Source organism: Heptranchias perlo, chromosome 14, assembly GCF_035084215.1.
Source record: "Heptranchias perlo isolate sHepPer1 chromosome 14, sHepPer1.hap1, whole genome shotgun sequence".
Classification (NCBI taxonomy): Eukaryota; Metazoa; Chordata; class Chondrichthyes; order Hexanchiformes; family Hexanchidae; genus Heptranchias; species Heptranchias perlo.
In genome coordinates, this window is record NC_090338.1 from 58,044,484 (window position 1) to 58,065,402 (window position 20,919).

The 20,919-nt window shown below is 42.4% G+C and overlaps 1 protein-coding gene across 1 annotated transcript in view; it reads right to left on the reverse strand.

The window, feature by feature from the left end:
* Positions 1-15,353, reverse strand: part of LOC137332551 (zinc finger protein 346-like) — a 34,808-nt gene extending 19,455 nt beyond the window's left edge. The window contains exons 1-5 of the mRNA XM_067996463.1: positions 15,218-15,353; positions 10,628-10,731; positions 8,915-9,004; positions 7,518-7,677; positions 4,618-4,836 (exon numbers count right to left, since the gene is read on the reverse strand). Of these exons, the coding sequence (XP_067852564.1) occupies positions 4,618-4,836; positions 7,518-7,677; positions 8,915-9,004; positions 10,628-10,731; positions 15,218-15,302 (658 nt within the window). The 5' untranslated portion in view covers positions 15,303-15,353. The remainder of the gene's footprint in view (positions 1-4,617; positions 4,837-7,517; positions 7,678-8,914; positions 9,005-10,627; positions 10,732-15,217) is intronic.
* Positions 15,354-20,919: the final 5,566 nt, after the last annotated feature.

A 20,919-nucleotide genomic window follows, 5' to 3' on the forward strand; every position in this document is an offset into this window, starting at 1 on the left:
TGGGATTGTTTTCCTTAGATCAGAGAAGGTTAAGGGGAGATCTGATAGGTGTTCAAAATCATGAACGATTTTGACAGAGTAAACAAGGAGAAACTGTTTCCAGCGGCACAAAGTTCAGTAACCAAAGGATACAGATTTATGGTGATCGACAAATTTATGGTGATCGACAAAAGAGCCAGAGGTGACATGAGGAAACATTTTTTTGCGCAGCGAGTTGTAATGATCTGGAATGCAATGCCTGAAAGAGTGGTAGAAGCAGATTCAATAGTAACTTTCAAAAGAGAACTGGATAAATACTTGAAGGAAAAAAAAATTACAGGGCTATGAGGAAAGAGCAGGGAAATGGGACTAATTGGATAGCTCGTTCAAAGAGCCGGCCGAGGCACGATGGGCTGAATGGCCTCCTGCGCTGTACCTATGACAAACCAATCACAGAGAGGGAGTTAATCTTTTAGGTCATCTAATAGCCTTCTGTTAATGATGAATCTATGTAAAACCTTAGTAAGACCATAATTGGAGAATTGTGTGCAGTTTTGGGCTCCACACTAAAAGGATATTGAGGCAATACTGGGGGTACAGCGCAGATTCCAAAACAGCAATGCATTTCCAAGTCAGGCGTGGTATGAGGAAATATAAATATGAAGACAGACGTGAAAAACTGGGATGGCATTGAAACGCTCACGATCCTGGGTGATAGCCTGTTTAGTGGATCTAGAGATAATGGAACAGAACACAGGATATTAGAGGGTAATTTGATAGAGGTGTTTAAAATTATGAAGAGATGGGACAGAATAGATAAAACAGACTTTCCAGCATTGAGAGGTCTAAAACAAGTAGATAGGTCAGCCGCCTTCTTTTTCATAACATTTCAGAGTGGATGAATGCTGCAAGTAGTAAAGGCAATGAATTTCTAGAATGAATTCGGGACAGTTTTCTAGAACAATATAGGAACAGGGGTAAACCATTCAGCCCCTCGAGCCGGTTCAGTCATTCAATTAGACCACGGCTAATATGTATCGCAACTCCATTCATCTGCCTTGGTTCCACATCCCTCAATACCCTTGCACTGCTCTTACAGAGGATAAACACTAACCCGAACTGATTAGGCCAAACAACTGGTTTCCGTGTTTTAATTTCTATGTAATTCTAGTTTGTAGATCAATTAACCTATCCACTCCCTTTCTGTGATTGGTGTATCTGTTGATTCTCTTCCCCCTCCAACAAAAACCTCAATTATCTTTCAGGCTTCAGTTCTGATGAAAGTTTTCACACCCGAGACATCATAGCCTGTCTTTTCTTTTACGGATACTGACTGATCTGCTGTGCATTTCCAAAATTTCCTGGTTTTATTTCATATTTCCAGCATTTGCAGTTCTCCTTTTTATTTTACTGTTTATGGTCAACTAGTTTATTTTCTTGCTTTGGTAATGTAGCTATTTCAAATCTTTACCTGCTTCAGTAAAATATGAAGTTACATAACACCATAATTATGTTAATAAGTGTTAAGACTGTGCAGGAAAAACTAATCAGCACTTTTTTTATTTGGAGGACATACTAGCTATTTCCCAAACTTTACAGTTAAATCCACAGCTTTAGTTACTCATGGTGAGCAAGGCCTTCCCCTGCTGATTTTACAACGGATCTGGTGTGAGCAGAGGTGCAAAACAGCTTAATGACACTCCAGGTGGCGTCCTTGCCTCTTGGCTGCTTTCCAGAGGCCAGTTATGACTGGAGAAACTATGCTCATCCATATGTGCTAATACAAATGAGGGAAGCACAGCAGGGGGTGGGGTGTGAAATTTGTCTGCGCAAGCAGAGCGAAATGGGCTTATAGCGAATCGGCAGCCGTTGACTTCAATGGAACAGAAAATCAATCCTGGTGTAAAATGGGCTACTGTTTCGAGCTTCTGGCTTGGACGTATTTCACCCCAGCCTCTACCATGTTTTCTGCCATTTATACTGCAAGAATACCAGGGACATCAGCTACTTGTTAAATACCGGCAACCAGCATTCAGGAGTCAGTGGAGAGGACAACAGAGCTAACTTGGAAGAGGGGCCTGTGCAAGTACCGCAGTAAGGTAAGAGGGAGTTACTACTTTAAAAAAAATTATTGGCAGGCAGCACAATGGCAACCTCTTTTTGCCACAGCAGAAGACCATGGAAGCAGTCAGCAGCTCACTTCCACTCTCAAAGTAGCAAGACTCCCTGGCAGAGGCCAGTGACCCCAACCTCTGGTAAAGTTATGAACGTGGAGCCAGAAAAACCAGCCCTGGGACAAAGGGGGGGCGGGGGGGCATCTCAGGGGTGTTCACCTGTTTCATGTTCCCTGGTGCAACTGGCAAGCAGAAAGCCCAGGCCTGTCTTGCAGGGAACTTAGAGAATACCTTTTCCTCAATTAGAATGCATCCCCAAGTTCCCATCCTGTTACTCATATTTCCATATTAAACAAGTATTGATAACAGTCTGCTTTTGCAGTGAGCACCAGGGCTACCCAAGCCTCCCAGTAATGTAAACAGCAGCTCTGCTCCCTATGCTGACAAGCTGGTATTCCATAAGATAGTAGACTTAGATGGAAAAAGGACAAAAAAGGGTGACAATGAAGCACGCAATAACAAATGGGGAATTGGAGAGGCCTGAAACAGCTACATAAAAGGAGAAAATGAGTTGATGATTTTGCTATTTTTGTACCCAAACAAAACAAAATCCACTGTTTAAATTCTGTGCCATGTGTGTAATAGAAGCTCACATTTGAACCCAGAGCCTTGAAATAATGTAAAAATATTTGACATCACTCAAAATTCAAGCAGGCAACAGTAATTCTCCTGGAAGAAAAAGTTGAGCTGTGTAGTAGGGGAGAAAACAGTTTGGGAAATTGGTAAACGTAAGAATGAAAATGTACCTATGGCTAGGAGTGCACCTCATGAGTATGTTACAGTATCAATACAACTCACTACAAAGCTAGCCAGTACCTCACCACAAACAGAACAAGAAATTGAATGTGTGACTGTACAGTTTTAAACCAAAATATATGCTCCCTAATGATTCAGCTCGATCAATACAGTGAGTAGCTGAGCCTTACAGGCCAGTAAGATTCCAGGTCAGTATTAGTTGATGTCAGTCATGGCTGTGTTAGGAGTAGTGCGTGTGTGAGTGCAAGAATTAAAAATAAGTCACGGTCATTACTCCTATTGCTATACAGCAATGTCTGGTGGAAATGCAAACAGACAGTATAGGGCTGAGCTATTACGTCCTTCATGGAAAATAGTGCATCAACACTCACTGTCTAGTTTAACAAATGACCAACTGGGAAAGGTACTGGAGGGTACCTGTGGTACCATACCCCAGCATGAATGTCAGAGAAGAGGAGGGGAAAAAGAAAACAAAACCATGGATTCATTACTCTCTCTTCTAATGTTTAGTATAGTGCAACCTGCACACAAAACAAAATGGCACAGTAAAAGTACAAATGTGTTCTTTTCTGGATTTGTAAGATATTTCAGCCAAGTGCCAGTGGTAGTGACATGACTCTACACACCAACAGCACAGAGTCATTAAAAGCTTGCCTGCTTTCAAACAGAAATGCAGTGTTCATTCTTTAGACTCAACAATTTGCTTCAATTAGCAGGCACTATTTTCAAAGGGCCAGACTGCAACTGAACTAATAACTCACAAAGCAAGTTGGATGACACTGGTTTTCAATCACCCAGCATGCAGTGCAAGATCATAACTGACAAGATAAGGCATGAGCAACACAAATAGTTCATCTTAACTGCATTTCAGAAAAAAAGTAAATTGAACTGGGGATTTTTGATGGGAGTTGTATTCTTTGGGGAAATACATTTCTACAGCACAATACTAAAAGATTCATCAGCTTTGAAGTGTAATAAATGGTGATTTCCCCTTTACAAAATGTGCCAATATACAACAAGCAACATTTAACCTACACATTAATTATCTGTATTAGACTCCATTTAAATTTTTCACTAAATAAGATAAATCAGGAAGTCTACACTTCTAATTGTGGCTTTAAGGTGTATTTATTTTCTAATGTGCTCTGCACAAAAAACAAAATTACAAATTATTACTAGATTTGAGCAAAAATATGGAAGCCAAGAGTTATTCTTAATTCACATGATACTCTACATAAAGTTGGTCACTTTGCTTTCCCAAGTTGAACATTGCATTTCAAGTGTTAATAATGTAAGCACGTATATATAATGTAAGCACGTATATTTTTATGGTAAGTGATGAAAGTTTCTGGAGATGTTTTACAATTTGCTCAGAAGGTTCCAGTGAGCAGATTTTGACTTTATATATAGGATCAGCTCCTGAGGTATAGAATTACAATATTTAATCCTAGAAATAAAAATAAAAACCCGCAAATGCTGCTAATCTGAAATACAAACAGAAAATGACGGAAATACATGGCAAGTTTGTCAACGCCTGAAAGAGAGGAAAAAAAATAGGTTGATGTTTCGGGTGCAGACTCTTCCCTAAGTTCTAATGTAGGGTCTTTAACAGATGCTGTGGGGCTTGTGGTGTATTTCCAATATTTAATCGCACTTCTATCCACGTGTCGTATTCAGTGCATCAGCTGTCTGCAGGTTGTATACTCACAATTACTACCAGCTTGTCCCAGTTGCTCCAACAACTTTGCTTTCGTCTCACGCTTCTTGTGCCTTTTGCCCACATAGTGTTGTTTGGCAATAGCAGGATGGTTAAAAAAAGCTTGACACAGGCTACAGTACTTGTCAGGGTCACTGCTCCCAGGTTCAACAGTGGACTGCACAGCAGAAGTCGGAGCATTTTCTTTCTTTGCCTTAGGGGCAGCTGCAACTAAACAAAAAAATTCCAAGCTGTTCACACTGCATACTGATCTGGAAAAAGCAAAATCTACATACAAGTGTCTTAAACAACATGGTAAAGCAAATTAGCTTGCATTTAGGCAGCTACAATTTAAAGAGCTGATTGTAACAAGCATTAATGATTTAGTGCTCTACCTGCCAAAAGCCTGGGAACAGCAAGGACAAAGATTTTTAGCAAGAGTTGCCATATCACAACTATTATGTGAAATTTGCCTACTAACCATTTTAAGGATTATAACCCAAGGTCTCTAAAGACAGAGTTCTGGAGAACTAAACCAAACTTCTGTTGCTTCGTAGCTTTCATTTTTGCAATCAAAATTCCACTAACACAAGATTTCAAATATTGACAAGATACAAAAATCTAAATGAATGGAAGTCTCATCTTTGATGAATTGATCTCCAAAGTGCACTAAGCTTACACATTTCATTAAGAAATGCAAGCATACATTTACTCCAATTCAGATAAGACTGCAAATGTCACTACTAATTTGTACAAGACTCCTTGAAGTACAAAAGTTCCAGGACAAATAAAAATGTTTATCCTTTAACTAATTTAAATATAGGTTGCACTCATAAACTTAGGTGTCTTTTTTAAGAATGCAAATTTCCTCCTGACCTGTATCCAAACAACAGAAAGTTCCAAAAGCTCCTTCACCTGTTCGTAAAATGTGAACTACTTCTATTGCTCCGTTGGTGTCTTTTGTAAACAATTTTACAACACCAAGTTATAGTCCAGCAATTTTATTTTAAATTCACAAGCTTTCGGAGGCTTCCTCCTTCGTCAGGTGAACGATGTGACTCCGTTGGTGTCAGAATGGCTTCATTATGCCTTTCTCCAAGTGCTGCTCTTCCTCATTTATATTCCTACCTGATGCCATTCTCCACTAGACTCCAGCTAGAACCAGAGCCTGTGAAACTGTTGGCAGTTCACAAGACCCACAAAAAAGTAGGTGTTTTTTTTTTAAAACCACCAAACAAGTTGACAGCCAGTTTATGAGGGCAGCTGGAAAGAAAACAATCAATTTTCTGACAGCTACAGTTTTAGAACATAAAATTGCTTTAGTTCTGCAATCTCTTGCCCCCCCAAGTGCAGGGCATTGCAGAGCTTGGCTCAATGTGCAGCATTTTCACATCACAGCTAAAAAATTGTGAGTTCAAACCTTACTCCTGGATTGGATACTGATACTCATGTATAGTGCTGAGAAAGGACTGCATTAGTCAGAGATGCAATCATTCAGATGTGATAAAACCATTTGTTCTGGTGGTTCAATTGAACATTAATTCTCCATTGGCACTATTTGAAAAAGAATAGGGAGTTTCTCCTGGCATCTTGGCCAACATTCCTTTCTCAACCAGCATTACCAAAAATAGATGAACTGGTCATTCTGTTAGTGGATTTTGCTATAGCGAACATAGCTGCCACATTTGCCTACATAACAAGACAATGCACTTGAAAACAATCATACATGAAATGCTAAGAGACGTTTGAGACACAAAGTGCTAAATAAAGGCAAGACTTTAAGTCTTTGTAAAGTTGTTTTTATACTGGTGCTATTTTAGTTTGGGTTGTGATAGACTGGTTTTGATAAGTCATCTCCCAGTGTTTATTCTACTAAATCCTTCTCCCTTATCCCGATGACAGTTATAGACTCATTTTTTTTAAAAAATGAGTCTATAACTCTGTTGCTGGAATAAGGGAGTCAAACTTAGCATTGCAAACTCTGGGGGCCAGGTTACACATTTTGGTCTCTTGGAATCTGAACCAAAACAGTATAAAAGGAGCTTAAATAAGTCCATGTTGCTTCAAATTTTTGACAATAGCTTTTCAGTATGACACAAAACTTGTGTTCTCAAAATGCCAGTGATTCAGTCAATAATTTCAATTTGAAACCTGGTCATTACAGTTTTAGCCACTTGATCTTACATTCTGACTTGTTCAATCTCAGCCACTGGCGTTACTTGACCAAAGTGCAGCTAGTTGAGCCCTTACTCTCTATGTTCTTGCTTCAGAACATGAGTTGAGCTCTCCCCCTAATACTCCAATATTTAATTCAAGTTTTGCTCATCTGCACCAAACTGATTGCCAGTACTTGCCAACTCAAACATTTTTGAGGTTAATCTGTTTTCTACAATCATGCAAAGCCCACTGCAGGAAAGATCATGACAAACATAAGGAAGGAGAATTTCCATCCCAGGAGCTCCACAGTAAGTAAACTTCTCCATGTTACTTGTTACCTTCACGATTTTAATTCATTACTGCTGCAGCCGTCAATTTATATTTTTTCATTCAGTTTTAACATTTACAGCCAGACAAAACTCTAAAATAAAATTCGATGACATAATTTCCCTTGGGAACATGTTGAACATTGCCATTCAGAAGAGGAAGGGCAGAATGCAGTTCCTAATTTGGAAGGGTGCAGCAATTTCATATTCTCAGGTTCACAATGAACATGCTCAAACGAAACCCCTGAAGCAGTTCTCAGACTTTACTTACCATTCTCCATTACAGCGGTGTAAGGTTTCTGCAGTCACCGTTCCAATCTTATGACTGCAATAGGACAGATTGCTGAATATCAGCTAATACAACTTGATGCCTAGAAATCATGCGCACAATCTGTTATCTAGCACTGATCACATACTAGGACCACTCACCAGAGGAGGCTGGGATAGTTTCATCTTGCTTCTGCTTGAGTTTCAGAGTTTTTGCATGGTTCTTCCCCTGGTAATGGGATTGGGCAACAACTGGCGACGTAAAGGTCATATTACACAGTGGACAATACTTATTCCGATCCACTTCTCCATTGCTACTGTCCTGTAGAAAAGTTCAAAAATTGCTGATTGTATTAACTCTGCTATTAACATCCTTGTATTAATAGATTTGTTAGCAAAATTGAAGCCCATGGGATTACAGGGGCAGTTGCTACGTGGATACGAAATCGGCAAAGGGACAGAAAGCAGAGAGTAATGGTGAACAGTTGTTTTTCAGACTGGAGGGAAGTATGCAATGTTGTCTCCCAGGAGTCGGTGTTGGGACCACTGCTCTTCTTAATATATATTAATGACTTGAACTTGGGTATACAGGGCATTTCGAAGTTTTCAGATGACACAAAACTCGGAAACGTAGTAAACAGTGAGGAGGATAGTAATAGACTTCAGGACGATATAGACAGACTGCTGAAATGGGCAGACACATGGCAGATGAAATTTAATGCAGAGAAGTGTGAAGTGATTAATTTTGGGAGGAAGAATGAGGAGAGGCAATATAAACTAAATGGTATAATTTTAAAGAGGGTACGGGAACAGGGAGACCTGGGGGTGTACATAGGCAAGTCTTTGAAGGTGGCAAGAAAAGCTGAGAAGGCTGTTAAAAAGGCATATGGGATCCTTGGCTTTATAAATAGAGGTATGGAGTACAAAAGCAAGGGAGTTATGCTAGACCTTTATAAAACACTGGTTTAGCCCCAGCTGGAGTATTGTGGCCAGTTCTGAGCACCACATCTTAGGAAGTATTTAAAGGCCTTAAGAGTGGGTGCAGAGATTATTTAGTAGAATGGTACCAAGGATGAGGGACTTCAGTTATGTGGCGAGACTAGGAAATCTGGGGTTGTTCTCCTTAGAGCAGAGAAGGTTAAGGGGAGATCTGATAGAGGTATTTAAAATCATGACAGGTGTTGATAGAGTAAATAAGGAGAAACTGTTTCCAGTGACAGACAGGTCAGTAACCAGAGGACACAGATTTAAGGTAATTGGCAGAAGAACCAGAGGTGACATGGGGAAACATTTTTTTATGCAGCAAGTTGTTATGATCTGGAATGCACTGCCTGAAAGGGCATGGAAGCAGATTCAATAGTAACTTTCAATGGAGAACTGGATAAATACTTGAAGTGCAAAAATTTTCAGCGCTACAAGGAAAGAGGCAAAGGAGTGGGACTGATTGGATAGCTCATTCAAAGAGCTGGCACAGGCATGATGGGCCGAATGGCCTCCTTCTGTGCTGTATTATTCTCTGATTTATTGAAATAAACCACATCTTATTAACAGAAACTTACAGTGGAATCCTTTTTTATTATTTTGGCAACTGGCTCTCCATCTTGATGCAGCTCCTCATAGCGACGTACTTTATTAGCATGTTTCTTGCTCTGTGGAAATAAAGATTATAGCACAACTTCGGTTATTGATACCTTGAAATCAAAGGGTACCCACAACCCTAAACTATCAATATGTTATAAACAACGAAATGGTGGAAAAAATTGTTTGTATACAACATCCTTTACAGTAACTGTTCAAATTTAAAATGCTACAAGTTAGGAACATAGGAACAGGAGTAGGCCATTCAGCCCCTCGTGCCTGCTCCGCCATTTGATAAGATCATGGCTGATCTGTGATCTAACTCCATATACCTGCCTTTGGCCCATATCCCTTAATACCTTTGGTTGCCAAAAAGCTATCTATCTCACATTTACATTTAGTATCAATTGCCATTTGCGGAAGAGAGTTCCAAACTTCTACCACCCTTTGTGTGTAGAAATGTTTTCTAATCTCGCTCCTGAAAGGTCTGGCTCTAATTTTTAGACTGTGCCCCCTACTCCTAGAATCCCCAACCAGCGGAAATAGTTTCTCTCTATCCACCCTATCCGTTCCCTTTATTACCTTATAAACTTCGATCAGATCACCCCTTAACCTTCTAAACGCTAGAGAATACAACCCCAATTTGTGTAATCGCTCCTCGTAACTTAACCCTTAAAGTCCGGGTATCATTCTAGTAAACCTACGCTGCACTCCCTCCAAGGACAATATATCCTTCCGAAGGTGCGGTGCCCAGAACTGCTCACAGTACTCCAGGTGCGGTCTAACCATGGTTTTGTATAGCTGCAGCATAACTTCTGCCCCCTTGTACTCTAGTCCTCTAGATATAAAGGCCAGCATTCCATTAGCCTTACTGATTATTTTCTGCACCTGTTCATAACACTTCAATGATCTATGTACCTGTACCCCTAAGTCCCTTTGGACATCCACTGTTTTTAAACTTTTTACCATTTAGAAAGTACCCTGTTCTATCCTTTTTTGATCCAAAGCGAATGACCTCACATTTGTCTACACTGAATTTCATTTGCCAGTTTTGCCCATTCACCTAATCTATCAATATCGCTTTGTAATTTTATGTTTTCACCTATACTGCTTACAATGCCACCGATCTTTGTTCAGTTCAACAGCCATGAGATGTGGCTTTCATGGTACACAATGATGCTCACTGCAGTGAAATAGCGGTCACTCAGTTTGTACTCTTTTATACATATTCAAGCGAAAGCATCTCATCCCTTCCTGTAAATTCCATCTTTAAAAAGATTTAGATTTTTTTTTAAGATGTTTGCTATAACCCTTATCACTGTTATAATACACTGGCACATCATTGTTAAATTTCAATTTAGCAGCTCAGAATCTATACACAGCAAGTTCCAGCGTTAGGCTAAATCATCACTGCCTCATGACCAACTCTTCTGTATCTCCCAATAATTGGTTAGAGTAACCAAGATGGAAGAGGAGGAAGAAGCAGGAACAGTGGTCAGCACAGACCACAGATAGAACCTGGTAATGCATTTACTCAATAAGCAATCAGGAGCCACCTGCCATGGATTTTTAAGCAGATTTTGTGCAACATGTGGCATTCATGCTCAACATGCACTAATCACACCAGATACAGCAAACAGATCATTCAAATTTAAGCCAAACTCATGTTGACACAGGGTCTGCTATTTTATTACCTGGTAATGTGCTAGTCTCTGGGACTCTGAAATCAGCACAGCGTTACACACTTTGCAGTGAGTGTCCGTGAAGAGCTCACTATTTCCCTCGATGATCTTTTGTACTGTGAAAGCAAACCAAAAGAACTAAAGCGAAAGTGCAGAGATTCTGATGTCTTGCAGTGATTATTGTCTCCTTTATACAAGTCCATTAGATTTCATTCCATTTTCCCTATTGTGTATACACCATTTGAAACAGACTTTCTATAGTTACCCATATTCTGTAATAAAGCACTGTACACCCTCTCAAGTTCCCACTCTTTTTTTCTATTAACCTCAATTTAGCATTTTAAATAAAGTCCTGCCTCTAAGGGTCCATTGTATTAAGGTACTGTGTCCAGCTTTCACTTTTTACATTAGTGAGATGGCAACATAAGAAGAACAAAGCAGAATGTTTAGATGCAATGCAACTCATGCCCATTTTCAAAAGGAAGTGAGACTGAAGGAATAGCTTTTCAAGTTTGGTAATGTTCAAAAATCACAGAAGTGGCATGAGAACCGAAAAAGCATAGTTCAGAGGATGCCCATTTTTAAAGAGAAGGCAACGTTCAGCACTAAATTTCCACTTTACCTTTTTACATTGGTTCAAATTATTGGACAATTTAATTTTTTGTGCAAAAATGGCTGAATTATCAGGAACAAACTGTACACCAAGAATTTTAAATCAAATTTACACAAAAACTAGCTCAAAACGGGTTAGTGAAACAGAACTATATTGCAAGGGGGAGAAAAGAAACACTTTTTACTCTGCTAGTTTATAATGATGGGGGGGGGGGGCGGGGGGAATGTTTCCACTGTTCGCTATTCGTATCAAAATCATAAAAATGCATTCTTTCTTACAAATTTACTACTTTGCTGTAAATCGTGAACAACTGAAATCATCCTTTGTAGTTCTTGCTACATGCCACACGACTTCAAAGTCTAAATTTTTCTATTGTGTCACCAACTATTACCATTAGCAGTGACTCCTAAAAATCCTATTAAGTGCTGGTTCCAGCATTCTGGCTTTACTAAAAAAGTGTATACCTGATTCTTTGCTTTTCTGCCCCCTTCAAATACACTTGTGAAAATGTTAATCTTCAAATCTGGCTGAGTTGCATCCAATTTATCAGCCAAATAAGTAAACATAATGATGCTCTGAAACAAAATGCTTTTCAGCTAGAAGAGACTGAAAGATGTGTATCTAGTACATACACGAATGCTATTAGAAACAGATAAATGACCAGAGTTATTCCCCAAGCAACAGACAATATACAACAGCAAATTACTATATTTCCATGGGAAAATTCCAAAACTTTTTATACAAAGCTCTGTTTAACTACTACATTTTAATGGCTATTCTAAGCAGTGGAACAAAACAAAGATTACAAACCTGACTACTTCTTCCTTGAGAGGAAGCAATTGCCTTGTAAGCAGCTCAGTGTCTTAGCATCCAAGTACTATAAATATTTAGCAATATAAAAAGAGAAAATGCTGGAGCTCAGCAAGTCGGGCAAGTTCACGTTTCAGGTCGAAGACCTTTCGTCAGAGTTCTGACGAAAGGTCTTCGACCTGAAATGTTAACTCTTTCTTTCTCCACAGATGCTGCCTGACTTGCTGAGCTTCTCCAGCATTTTCTCCTTTTATTTCAGATTTCCAGTATCCGCAATATTTTGCTTTTGAAATATTTAGCAATAGTCTGTTTCATACTTCAGAGCCTTTAACCACTAACTTAATGTCCTACAAGTATCGAAAGAAACATGGATACAATAGGCACAGATCTGCATCCGATACTGGGGTGTTTTAAATATTGTATTGTCATGTTCTGTGGCATTGCTCAGCGTTCAAAATTAAACGATTGGATACATAAATCAATGGCATGCAATGATGCCACTTACTGGCACTAGTTACATAAATAAATCTGTATTGCTTGACTGCATCTCCTTATACAAGGTTAAGAAATAGATGATGATCAAACATATAGAATACATTTCAGTTACTTTACAAACATTAGAAATATGTATTAGTTAAAATCTGACATCACAAGTAGAAAACTGATATTTCAGCAACATGGAGAACACATCCAGCATCAGGCCCAACATTGTGCGTGTGAAATTGAAACCCAATTTCACAATGAAAAAAATTACAAAAATGTCTCAAAAAGCTCAAACCACAGAAAAATCCAACCAAATACCATCTCAATATTAAGGAAATAAAACAAATAAAAACTAGACATCATTTAAATAAATATGCTCTGTACAGGAGTCAGTCTTTGGATGGAAAAATTTGAACAGTAGCACATGACAAAAATAGATTTAGGAAAAGGAGATATCAGGCGGGTGAGGTCAGGTGCCCCGACAGGCGCAAAGCTTCAGTCAGAAAAAGCAGTGCTTAAACAATTTCAGCAGTGGACCCAGGGAGTGGGCAAACGGTGTGCAAGACTATCCCTGAGGCTCGAGAGGGGGAAGAGATGAAAGTGGAGCGGATACTTGATATACCACAAATGGAACAGGACTGATTTAGGAAAGAACAGCTGAGGAACAGATCTTTAGGTGTAGGGAGTAGAGGATTGGTCACTGCAAGGAGGAATTAGGAGGTTTGATACCGCTGTCTGTTGGTGACCGAGGGCATCACAACTTAGTGGAGAAATTAACATTGGAATTCTGATTAGAGCAGCAACTAGTAGCTTTACAGGAAATTCTAACTATGTGTTGACATTTTAACATCGGAAATCCCAGAGGCAATTTTTACATTGGAGTCCAAGCCATGTGCAAGATTTTTAATATTTTTTAAAATCTCAGTTAGAAACTATTTCTCCAGAATAAGGGCCTGCCTGTGATCATATAGCTTGAGGAAAAAAAGTCTTTTACAATTTGTTGATGGAGTTTTCTGCTCAACTCATGAATTAGATTACACAGTACAATACAAAACCAGGATTTCTACTCTTGACTGCCTTCTGGTGACCCCCACTGGAAAGTGCACGTGCAAATCACTTGAGGACAGGATCAGCTTCAATCAGTTGAATAACCTGCCAATGCTCACAGTCAAGGTTCATGCATGAGGAATGGCCACTTGGGCAAGGTACCAGAAGATAACAAGCACTCATCGAATGCTGCTCCAACATTACTCAGTACCTATAAACAGAAAACTAGAGCGTGTAAAAAAAGTACAAAAAACTTCCACACCCAACTCCAGATATTGTAAATCTGTCTTCACTCAAAGCAATTTGGCTATCAGGCCCCTCAATGACTTCTTCCTCCAGTCACTCTGACTACAGGCCAAAATCTCTTTAGATCCATGTTACCTCTTTACTTTGGTTCTGCAGATAACAGTGACCCTCTGGTTCCTCACCCAAGTGGCCAATGCATTTACCTACTAAGCCCTCAAACAATCCATTTTTTTTGATTAGTCAGGTACATCACACTATATTGTGCAGATAGTGAGAAACATCATCTTACCATAAATGATGCTTCTCACTATCTGCACTTTAAAGTGTGATGTATCTGACAAGTAATAATTTTCAACAGAAATGCAATACTCACATGGCCCATCTACACAAGTTTTAAAGTGCAGCCTAAAGTATTCTTTTAACCTTTGATGCAGTTTTCTGCTGATTCTATCAAGGGATCTGTACACTAAACTTATGCCTACTTTTTTTTATTAGGGCAGGTGATTTATTGCTTAGAAACCATCGTTGTCACTGTATACAGAGGTCTGCATGCAAAACTGCCATACTCGTGCAGCAAATCACCCTTTTTGCAGTATGTGCAAAAATTCGCAGGTTGTCACAATGTTGCACCATACCAAATCATTTGCCCTACGCAAAGTAGCCATGATGTGGAGATGCCGGTGATGGACTGGGGTGGACAAATGTAAGGAATCTTACAACACCAGGTTATAGTCCAACAAATTTATTTTAAAATCACAAGCTTTCGGAGATTATCTCCTTCGTCAGATGAATGAATGAAAAGGTTCTCAAATCGCATATCTTATACTATGTTGGGACAACAAAGTACACAGACCTAAAAACATGATGTGTCTCAAGCTGGTCAAGAAGGTCTTACCTTCCCTGATGACATCCAGAGTATAAATATTGCTCTGTCCCCAAATTCAGGCCTCCTTCCCCCCACACTTCTTTCCGGATTTAAGAAACAAATTGGCCTATTTTTTTTTCCCTGTAGCACATAAATGAATGGATCCAGCAAACCAAAAACCGTGTGTAATGGGAAAGCTCCTACTACCGACCACTGGTAACAGTTGCTCCCTAACCTAGCTTCATTACCTCCTCGCCCCCCGTCAGGCTTTGCTGGGGGGCGGAGAAGCCCTCCAACAGGAGATCGTCAGGTGCTGATGCGCCACTTTGTACATCTCGATCTTTTGCAAGCGAGGGCCTAAGCGAGAGCTGCAGCCAAGACACGGCCGGGGACTCAACCTTCGCAGTCTCCTAAACCGAACGCGCATCCCTCTCCCTCCCTCCTACCCACCCCCTCCAGGGACATCGGTGATCGTTTTGCCTCTTTGGAGCCACCGCTGCGCTGGGTTCCGTTCTGAATGCGGCTGGGCGGTGCTTACCAGCCCCGTTGCCGGTGGAGCTGTCCCCGGCACCGGCCGGTTTGAAGCTTTCCATAAGCTGAGGAATCGGTCTCTCCGCCGCCATTACTCCGAGTCCGAGCCCGCACTCAAACCACACAGCTCAGAAATCTCGCGAGAGCACAACTGGTCGTCTCGCAGGGCGAAAGCTTGCGCTCCGTTTCCAGAAGGTTCGCGGTTGCGTGAAAGCGACGTCTGGTAGTTGCCATAGAAACTGAAAAGCGCCCTCCTTGTCACGTGACGGGAATAGACCGTGACTTCGTCGCCCTGCGCTTGATGATGGGGGGGCGGGGCAGAAAAACTGCCGCAAGTTTCAGCAGAAAGTTCCAGGTATGGTCCTCAAGCGGGTTTGTTTGGCCTCCGTGTCATGCCGGGGTACCGTTCGACTCACGGGCTCTTCCCAGCACCCCGTACCCATTCTTCAACTGTGAGCCGAAACTGAGTGGCCAACGGTAGCAAACTTGAAAATCATGGGCAACGAGCCTGGTGACTCTGTATTTTAGTGTGCAAGGGTCAGAAACATTCAAATGCCAACATGACGGACAGGAAAAGACCACCGAGCCTGCCCCACGCAATCATGATGCTCTTCACAACCTCTTCTTCCCCCCCCCCCGCCCCCCAAAGCAGCCATGTAGTTTCCTTGGTGGAGGCAAAAAAAAAACCCAAAGCCAATTAAGAGAGAAAAAAAAATCAGGAAAATTCTTCTCTGACGTTCAAAACTAGACCAGGAGACTACATTAATCATGATTTATATTACTTAGCATTTCACCTACATTTTGTATGCTGTGATCACCGCCCCAGCCAGGAATTGGTCCAGCTCCCTTTTGATGTTATGTAGTTAATCCGCACTCTTTGCATGAGCTGGCCGTTTGTTCCATAGGTCCACTTTCTTCTGAGAATAGAAGAACCTCCTGACATGGAACCTAGTTCTGTCCTTGTGTAACTTATACTCATGACCCCTGGTTCTCCCAGCCCATCTAATTGAAATAATGGGCTCAATTTTAAAATGTTCGTGTCGGTGCATTGGTGGCCGGGGGGCTCCAAAAATCGTGGAAGTGAGGAGCGAGAAAGGAACCTGGCTCCAACACGCCAACTTCCGCGCCTCACAAAGGCACATCTGTATGGAACCAGGCATGAACGGCCGGATCAGGCAAAAATAAAGTACAGAAATTAAATAAAAAAGCATTTCACGAGTTAAAGAACAAAATAACCTACCTTTCAAACGATGTCACCTGCACCCCCCCCTCCGATCTCTGATGTCTCAGCCCCCGAGGCCCTCTCAGCCTCCAATGCCCTCTCAGCCCCCGATGACTCCCCCCAACTCCGACGATGTCCGATGCCCCCACCGATCTTTGCCCTCCCCCACTCTCTGTTCCACTGCCTGATGATGTGTCTCTCTCTTTCCACCCCCCGCCCCCGACCTTGCAGCTCCTGTCGGCAGCCAGCCTGTCAATGATACTGGCTGCCAGGCGGGAAACCCTAAAACAACATTAATTATCATCAATTACCTTGCGATCGCGTCGGAAAAGGTAAGTATTTTTAAAATTTGGGTTTGCTGTGCGCGCCTTGACCCCCCCCCCCTGCCAATCTGCTATCTTTTCAAAATTGAGTCCAATGTGTCTTTATGAGCACAATCCAGTACCTTCATTATTTTACCACATCTGCCTGGAATCTACTCTTCTCCAAGGTAAATAAACTCAGCTTTTTAAGCCTATCGGGGTAAATTAGATGTTTTAAGCTGGGTATCATTCTGGTGGCTCTTTTAACCTTTTCCAAAGCCTCTATATCACCCATCAGGTGAGGGGATCAAAATTGGACTCAATATTCCAAGAACCTTAAGAGAACTATGTAGTACAACACTGATATCTTTTTCTTTCTCAACAGTGTTGTTCTGTACCCTTTAGGGTATAAGTATACTTAACGTTAGCTCTACTCACTTGCATAACAGTACATTTATTTAAATTAAATGCCATTTGCCAAATGCGTGCCCATTCCCCAATCGCATCAAGATCTGCTTGCAGTGGTTTATTCTCATCCACAGTCACAGATCTTTACATCATCTGCAAATGTGCAACTGCTCCCCCAACACCTATATCCAGTTCATCAATGAAAATAGTAAAAAGCAACGGCTTGAACACCTGCGGGATAACTCTTTTACCTGGTCTCTAAGCAGATCCAAAACCATTAATAACCACTTTCTGCCTATGGGAATACAGCCAATTGTTAATCCACCGCAATAACTTCCCACCAATTCCACAAGATTCTATTTTGTAGGGTGACCTATTGTGAGATACCTTATAATAGCCCAATATTTTTGTTCTTGTATGCTTCAAATGAGTATAATGTATTATAGTTTCCACATATTTTAAATTAAGAGAGTTTCAATCTATAAATGTTTTGATTTTTTTTCACCCCACATCACTCAATTAAAGGGATTAATCTTTAATTTACTGGTCTATATGTGAAGCTTATCTACAACTTCTTTACCTCCAAAAGTTTTAGGCTTAGAGTACATTATAAAATTTGAGAATGCCACTCAAAAGTGGGTGAAGAATTAAAATTCTCCTCAACAAATGTGACAACACAATTAAATCTAAATAGTTGAGAGGTATAGAATGGCTTAACAACAGAGCTTGATCTTGATCATGCCCAACACATCCACATTTGCACTTTCCCCAGAAAGAAAGACTTGCATTTATGTAGCGCCTTTCACGACCTCAGGATGTCCCAAAGTGCTGTACAACCAATGAAGTACTTTTGAAGTGTAGTCACTGTTGTAATGTAGGCAGCCAATTTGCGCACAGTAAGGTCCCACAAACAGCAATGTAATAATGACCAGATAATCTGTTTTAGTGATGTTGGTTGAGGGATAAATATTGGCCAGGACACGGGAGAACTCCCCTGCTCTTCTTCGAGATAGTGCCATGGGATCTTTTGTGTCTACCTGAGAGGGCAGACTCATCTCATCTCATCTGAAAGACGGCACCACCGACAGTGCAGCACCCCCGCAGTACTGCACTGGAGTGTCAGCACAGATTATATGCTCAAGTCTCTTCAGTAGGACTTGAACCCACAACCTTCTGACTCAGAGGCAAAAGTGCTACCAACTGAGCCACAGGCTCACTAGATAATAATTAGACATGTTTGCCATCTGAAGTATGCTGAATGTAGATTAATATTCAAATGAATCTATGCTATTTGCCTCAACTACTCCTTGTGGTAATGCATTCCACATTCTTACCATTCTTTGGGTAAAGAAGTTTCTCCTGAATTCCCTATTGGATTTATTAGTGACTATCTTATATTTATGACCTCTAGTTTTGGACTCTCTCACAAGTGGAAACATTTTCTCTACATCTACCATGTCAATCTCTTTCATAATCATAAAGACTTCCATCAGGTCACCCCTCAGCCTTTTTTTCTGGAGAAAAGAGCCCCAGCCTGCTCAGCCTTTCTTGAAAAGTATATCCTCTAAGTTCTGGTATCATCCTCGTGAATCTTTTTTGCACCTTCTCCAATGCCTCTACATCCTTTTTATAATATGGAGACCAGGGGCTCGATTTTACCACCCGCTATCGGGTGCGTTCTCAGCGGGGGGGCCCCGAAAATTGTGAAATCCAGGAGCGGGACCGGATCCCGCCTCGATCCCGCCCACTTCCGGGTTCCCCGCTGACGCGCCGGCGTGCGCGCGCAGCCCCCGCTGGTGGGAATCCCGCAGGCAATTAAAGCCAGCGGGATGCCACTTGACAATATTTAGTTAGGTATTTCAGGTCATTAACTGACCTGATTAAGGGACTATGTGGGATTTTTGAACAACATGGGACTGTTTCCCACACTGGGGGAAACACTCCCAGCTCGAATGGACGTGTTGCAGCTGTCAGCCTGTGGCAGCTGCAAAGGTCCATTTGACAGGTGGGGGGGGGAAGACCCTCACCCATTACAGGAGGCCACTCTGTCACTTGGGACAAAGTTTGGCCTCCACCACCCTCCTCCTGACGGTCAAAGTCACCAACCTGCACACTTACCCCGGGGTCCAGAGACACGTACCTACCTTGCGGACCCCCTCAGATGTACATCTTCCGGATAGGGGCCGCCGTAGCTGCAGTCATGACCCCCTCGGAGGGCGAACAGCATCACCAGCCTCGCCATCCACGCCGTCCACCTCTGACACGTGGAGCTCCACAACAGAGTGCTGTGCCACATCCACCTGGACAGCAGGAAGGAGGGCTACCGCAGAGAGAGATGCGTCGCGGAGGGCACTACCCTCGCCACAGGTTCCACAGACCGAGGCTCAGCCTCCTGGACCTCTCTGAGCAGCAGTGCACACGGAGGCTCAGAGTCACTCGACATGTAGCCGTGGACATCTGCAGCCTCTTTCATGCCGAGCTGCTCCTGGCTGGCCCGTGCACCATCTTCCTACTTGTCGCTGTCAAAGTCACCACTGCCCTCCCGAACTTCTTCTCCGCATCCTTCCAGGGTCCAACCGGCGACATCGCTGATGTCTCTCAGTCGTCAGCGCAGAAGAGCCCTGCAAATACACCTACACCCACTCTGCAGTGACACAATGGGTGGCATCAGTGGTGGGTCCTCATAGTGATACCCAGGAGCGGGCATTATTGCACAAACCGGACAGGATTCGCGAAGACATGGCAGTAGTGGTGCCAATATAATGTGTGATGTGAGTTGTTCTGAAATTCAATATAAGTAACAACCATGACGAACCCTCAAACACCCTTGTGCATCCCCTTCATGCTCATGACACGTTTGCCTTACGCTGCCTACTGCACATATGTGATGCATGCCCTGTCGCTGCAGCACAGGTGGTGGCAGGTTGAGTGAGGCTGGCCGTGAGAGAGATGCACGAGAGGGTGAGTATGGGATAGAGCCATGAGATTGTATGAGGATTGGGTTGAGTGGTAGTGGCGGGGTGAGTACTGGCGAGGTGAGTAGGTGCAGGTAAGATGAGGATGGGGTTTGAGTGGGTATGAGGGGTGATGTGACAGAGTAGTGTTGGCAGTGCCGAAGGAGATGTGGGGTGGTGGCAGTGATGTGGCAGACGGAGTGTAGGGGAAAGACTACGTGTACTCACTGTGGCTGACCTACTGAGGTCATTGGACCGCCTCCTGCACTGTGTGCAGGTGGGCGATATGTTGGTGGCGCAGGTGACCCCCTCTGCCACCTTGAGCCAGGCCTTCCTGGTGGCGGAGGAGGGCCGCTTCCTCCCGCCCGCCGGGTGGAAGATCTCTGTCCTCCCCCTCCTCCTCACCCCATGTATTGATACCTGGGGTGAGGCATCATTAAACCTGGGAGCAGCCTTCCCCCTGGGCTGCTCCATGCAGTCATCTTTGCTATTGGTTGCAGCATCTGTCAGTGGAGGACTGCCCCTTTAAATAGAGCGCCTCCAGCTGACAGATCTTACTGCGCATGCGCAGCCCGCCCGATGCGCAGATCAGCAGCGGGGAACCCGGAGGAGCAGGTAAGTGAATCCAATTAGTGGTTTGCCTGCTACGATCGCGCGGGAAACCCACTAATTTCACCGGGCGCGTTACCCACGCGCCCGCTAGCCCATCCGCCGAGAACCCGCAGCCCTGCTAAAATCGGGCCCCAGAACTGTGCACAGTACTGCACGTGTGGTCTAACCAAGGTTCTATACAAGTTTAACATAACTTCTCTGCTTTTCAATT